The 6,026-nt window shown below is 38.0% G+C and overlaps 1 protein-coding gene across 1 annotated transcript in view; it reads right to left on the bottom strand.

Moving 5' to 3' along the window:
- Positions 1–3,051: 3,051 nt before the first annotated feature.
- LOC113038121 (tyrosine-protein kinase JAK1-like) overlaps positions 3,052–6,026 on the bottom strand; it is a 28,628-nt gene continuing 25,653 nt past the window's right edge. Inside the window, exon 24 of the mRNA XM_026195320.1 lies at positions 3,052–6,012. Coding sequence (XP_026051105.1) covers positions 5,905–6,012 — 108 coding nt within the window. The 3' untranslated portion in view covers positions 3,052–5,904. The remainder of the gene's footprint in view (positions 6,013–6,026) is intronic.

The raw sequence follows: 6,026 nt of genomic DNA, 5'->3' as shown, positions 1-6,026 counted from the left end.
CTCCGATAATACCTTGGCTGAAATGAGATGCAGCTGGTAAATACTGATACCAGATACAAGTTAAAGGGTTAGTTCACCCAAGAATCACCCTCGAAGCTTCCTAGGCATATGTGACTTTCAGAATAATCCAACCGAAGTTATATAAAAAATTGCCTTTCAGTGGGGGGTAAGCAGGTGTTTGTTGTCAACAGTTCAGAACACGTGAAATAAAGTGCGTGCATCTGTAATAAAACGTCCCTCACATAGCTCTGGGGGGGGGGGGGTGAATAAAGGCCCCTGTAGCGAATCCATGCATTTTTGTAAGATAAATATACAGATTTCAAACACAATAAAAACTTTTTTCTCTCACTTCTGCTGACTGTGGGGAACCGCAAGTCCTGCAGGCAGATGTCGTAGTTCATCAGTGCCACGTGGTTAGTGACGAGCGCGAAATAAAACGCTGGTCACAAATTAGAAGCACAAAATGAAGATTTGTAAAGAAAAAGGAAAAAAATGGAAAACCAAGAGGAGTTTTTCCTTTGCTAAAGTAAGGAAAATATGTTTCCTTTGCTCCTACATTTCCCAAATGCATGCATGCTTGATGCATACAGTATTGTTCAAAATAATAGCAGTACAATGTGACTAACCAGAATAATCAAGGTTTTTCGTATATTTTTTTATTGCTACGTGGCAAACAAGTTACCAGTAGGTTCAGTAGATTGTCAGAAAACAAATGAGACCCAGCATTCATGATATGCACGCTCTTAAGGCTGTGCAATTGGGCAATTAGTTGAATTAGTTGAAAGGGATGTGTTCAAAAAAATAGCAGTGTGGCATTCAATCACTGAGGTCATCAATTTTGTGAAGAAACAGGTGTGAATCAGGTGGCCCCTATTTAAGGATGAAGCCAACACTTGTTGAACATGCATTTGAAAGCTGAGGAAAATGGGCCGTTCAAGACATTGTTCAGAAGAACAGCGTACTTTGATTAAAAAGTTGATTAGAGAGGGGAAAACCTATAAAGAGGTGCAAAAAATGATAGGCTGTTCAGCTAAAATGATCTCCAATGCCTTAAAATGGAGAGCAAAACCAGAGAGACGTGGAAGAAAACGGAAGACAACCATCAAAATGGATAGAAGAATAACCAGAATGGCAAAGGCTCAGCCAATGATCACCTCCAGGATGATCAAAGACAGTCTGGAGTTACCTGTAAGTACTGTGACAGTTAGAAGACGTCTGTGTGAAGCTAATCTATTTTCAAGAATCCCCCGCAAAGTCCCTCTGTTAAAAAAAAGGCATGTGCAGAAGAGGTTACAATTTGCCAAAGAACACATCAACTGGCCTAAAGAGAAATGGAGGAACATTTTGTGGACTGATGAGAGTAAAATTGTTCTTGGGCCACAGGCAGTTTGTGAGACGACCCCCAAACTCTGAATTCAAGCCACAGTACACAGTGAAGACAGTGAAGCATGGAGGTGCAAGCATCATGATATGGGCATGTTTCTCCTACTATGGTGTTGGGCCTATTTATCGCATACCAGGGATCATGGATCAGTTTGCATATGTTAAAATACTTGAAGAGGTCATGTTGCCCTATGCTGAAGAGGACATGCCCTTGAAATGGTTGTTTCAACAAGACAATGACCCAAAACACACTAGTAAACGGGCAATGTCTTGGTTCCAAACCAACAAAATTAATGTTATGGAGTGGCCAGCCCAATCTCCAGACCTTAATCCAATTGAGAACTTGTGGGGTGATATCAAAAATGCTGTTTCTGAAGCAAAACCAAGAAATGTGAATGAATTGTGGAATGTTGTTAAAGAATCATGGAGTGGAATAACAGCTGAGAGGTGCCACAAGTTGGTTGACTCCATGCCACACAGATGTCAAGCAGTTTTAAAAAACTGTGGTCATACAACTAAATATTAGTTTAGTGATTCACAGGATTGCTAAATCCCAGAAAAAAAAAATGTTTGTACAAAATAGTTTTGAGTTTGTACAGTCAAAGGTAGACACTGCTATTTTTTTGAACACACCCCTTTCAACTAATTGCCCAATTGCACAGCCTTAAGAGCGTGCATATCATGAATGCTGGGTCTTGTTTGTTTTCTGAGAATCTACTGAACCTACTGGTAACTTGTTTGCCACGTAGCAATAAAAAATATACTAAAAACCTTGATTATTCTGGTTAGTCACATTGTACTGCTATTATTTTGAACAATACTGTACGTCTTCCATCTTCCACCTGCACGTCTTCAGATTACGCATGGATTCGCTACAGGGGGATGTTTCATTACAGATGCAGACGCTTTATTTCACATCTTCTGAACAGTTGACAACAAACACCCGCTTACCCCATTGAAAGGACTGGAAGAGCAAGGACAATTTTTAACATAACTTTGACTGGATTATTCTGAAAGAAGAATGTCACATTCACCTAGGATGCTTCGAGGGGGAGTAGAATATGGACTAATTTTCATTCTTGGGTGAACTAACCGTTTAAGTACAGTTTTGGTTTATGCAGTAGATTCAGTAAATTCTGACTAAATATTTTCTCGGTTATTCTGAGAAGAGAGAGTGTTATATATTCCTAATACAGGAATTTTGACAACAGCCGGTATATTTCATGTTTAAATTTTTTCCCCTAAATAACCTAAACTGCAAAATGTACCTTTAAATGTAAATAACATTCAAATAATGCAACCTAAAATCTTCCTATAAGTCTTTAAACCTGTGTAGATACAAGTAAATAAACTCTGGTTATTGCAGTACTACCAAAAGTCTGAACTTCTAAAGTACATTTTTCTATTATTATTTGTATAACATATATACATATATATATATATATATATATATATATATATATATATATATATATATATATATATATATATATAATTTTTTTTTTTTTTATTGCAATCAAGCCTCTTCCATGATCAGCAAAATTCTCAATCAAATCTTAACAGGTTACAGGTCACATGCACATAGTAGTATGACGTAGTGGCCTCTATATTCACTCTATAGTTCACACTCTTGCCTACTGCTGAATAAATCAAAAGAGCATCAGCAAATCTATTGTTAGAGCTTTATTTGCAATCTTTGCTACAGGCAAACCATTTGCTTTACCAACATTCTGCATGACACGTGTTGATCTCTTCAAGATGTTAGTTCTGAAATACAATCTGATGTGATCTGCCAAAATTCACTGATATTCCTCATTTCAGCTTCAGATGAATTCATCAGCTATACAAAGTCAAATGGCATAAGACAGATGATCTTATTCAAGCACAGTGCAACATGTGAGTTGCTGTTACACATTTCCTCTCATTACATACAAGCTTGAGTAAAAATCTTAAATCAACTGAATATAACATCCAGTAAGACTATTTAAAAAAAGAATAAAATGAAATGACAATATTTATCCACCCTGCATTTTAATAGATCTATCTACCTACCTACCTACCTATCGATCGATCTACCTACCTAACTATCTATCCATCCATCCATCCATCCATCCATCCAAGTCTGTAATAAGGTGCTTTTCCACCATCAGGCTGAACCATCCTCATCGCTTAACCATTCCATTGGACATGATTTCCACAGTGGATCTGATAACAGAGCTCATAATACAAATGTGTCAGTCGATACCTTGGTAATGCAAGTGTTTACATACAGTATATATGAGATGTAATTAGTGTCTGTGTTATTAAGGATGACCAGATGTTTCTGTTTGCTCCACTCATATAGAGAGAAACTAGTGGCTAGACAACAAACAACTGACAAATCCTGAGTGGAGACACCACTACACATTTTCTGCCTGCATGGTTTCGGGCCTTGAACGGTTTTTAATGATGCCGTGCCGAACAGAGCTGAAGTGGAAATATAATTTCTTACTGTTCTTAAAACTATTCAGCCCAACAGTGGAAAAGCTGCTAAATATTTTCCAGTAAAATGCAACAAATACTACAGGTGTAATGGTACACAGAAGTCACGGTTCGGTATGTACCTCAGATTCTGAGTCAAGGTTCGATCAAGGGGAAATTCATACATTTAACATGAGCAATTATTTTTGATTTGAATTAGATTGTATAATTTCAAGCAAAAACAGAATGGTCTAACTTTAGATTTTTGAAATGAGACGGACTGAATTAAAATGCTAATTTATTCTCTGACAGCAGGTGGCGCCTGTGGAACAGCAGCAATATAGAGTTTCCTTTGTTACCTGCACTTATAAACACTACTTTAATATGTATTATATGGAGGTAAGAGGAAAAGAAAATGCCATCAAAACATTTCTGTAGACGGTCAGTTCCTCCCAGAGATACATTCATATAAACCCATTCATACATTCATATAAATAAGACTGTAGGGTGTCCCATTTGTCATTTTAGCTTTCAGAAGGGTCTCTATGCGCCCTGGATGCCCCACTGCTGCCGAGCCCACACTGAGGCAAGCTCAGCAGCAGACTTCTATCCGACAGTCAAAGCAGCATTACATCACGAAAGTGTGAACTCAGAGGAAGACTGCATGGGTTTAGGGTGGGATTTGGGACAGGGCCTATGACTGACTGTATTTGTCGTCTGACTGCATGAACTGAACCGTGACATCAGTGCCGTTACCGTTCTGGACAAATACATGGACCGTTACACTCCTATCAAATATGTCTCCTGTGATATTAAGGCACGTCTGCATTTTTTCTGTAATTAAAACAATACATGTATTTTTTTACATTATGGGCCATATTTACTAATCAATTAAGCAAATTAGCATTAAATCGCAATCCAATAAAAGCGCCAAAAGGAATGTTAAGCTCTGTGAATGATCTACTGACGATGAGAAAATGAAAGAACACACAACCAGATCATTTTCATAATGACCAATGCAATCTACCAAGAGCAGAGCAAATTAGCAACTATAGTGTTATGTCAAGCGCAAAATGGGTTAAGACATGCTTTTTTGAGCTTTAGATAATGCCACAATACCACAATAGAAATAATGCCAGTTAACTGGCTAGCTCAAACCTTATTACAAATGTATATCCAAATAAAGTCAGCCGCAAAAATAGGCTTGTTTTAGATGCATCAGCACTGTGCAGACCGACTGGTGCGTGACATCAAAGTACAGAGCAAGTGATTTTGAAGCTTAGAGAGTTAACTGCACTCTAATCACACTCGCCGTATTTTGATGTCATACGCTGATTCGTTCCGCGCAGTGATGATGAATCTCGAACAAGCCTAATGACTGCACCCATGCCGTTTCATGACAGTCGTTTTTAATGCTTTAACAGGGTTTGCACTGGTGTAAGCTGTAAGTAAATCTTGCCGTAAATTTGATATAGCTTCAGCGTTTTTTTTGTTTTTTTTATGAACCTTTTTAATACTTGATACTTGTTGAGTGCTAAGCAGTATGTTAAAGGGTTAGTTCACCCAAAAATGAAAATTAGGATGCATTTTACTAACCCCCGAGGCATCCTAGGTGTATATGACTTTCTTCTCTATTTTTTTTTATGAGACTCACCGGCGCATGTGCAAAGCTGACCTTATGCGTAATTCCCCTGGAACTGCGTCCATTTACAATATGTTTTAAATATGGATATTTTTCATACAAAAATGCATGACTGCAATGAGAGAGCTTGAAAGATCAAGTACAATATAACGCAGACTGCATTCGTCATTAAAAAGAAAGTCATATACACCTCAGAGCATGCCTCAGAGCATGCCTCAGAGCAGGGGGGGGGGGGGTAAAACACAGCCTAATTTTAATTTTTGGTTGAACTAACCCTTTACGTGTTTTTGGAGGTAGATGATTAAATGGCAAAGATTTAAAGAGAAAGTAATGTGCATAATGTTTCTAAGTATAATAAACAAGACACATACAAATAAAAAAAGCATCTGAATTCTGTAGGTGGATCGGATGAATGGAAGCTAGATGTTTTCTCTATTGACGAAAAACTCAAACTCTTCGATTAGGCTCTTGAAGTCCACTCTGTTTTCTGGGGCTTGACTCCAGCACCTGCGTATCTGAGTGTACACCTGCAGCCACAGAC

The sequence above is a fragment of the Carassius auratus genome, chromosome 2, assembly GCF_003368295.1.
Source record: "Carassius auratus strain Wakin chromosome 2, ASM336829v1, whole genome shotgun sequence".
Lineage (NCBI taxonomy): Eukaryota > Metazoa > Chordata > Actinopteri > Cypriniformes > Cyprinidae > Carassius > Carassius auratus.
Note: the sequence above shows the minus strand (reverse complement) of the source record. Positions and strands in the feature narration are given on the sequence as shown.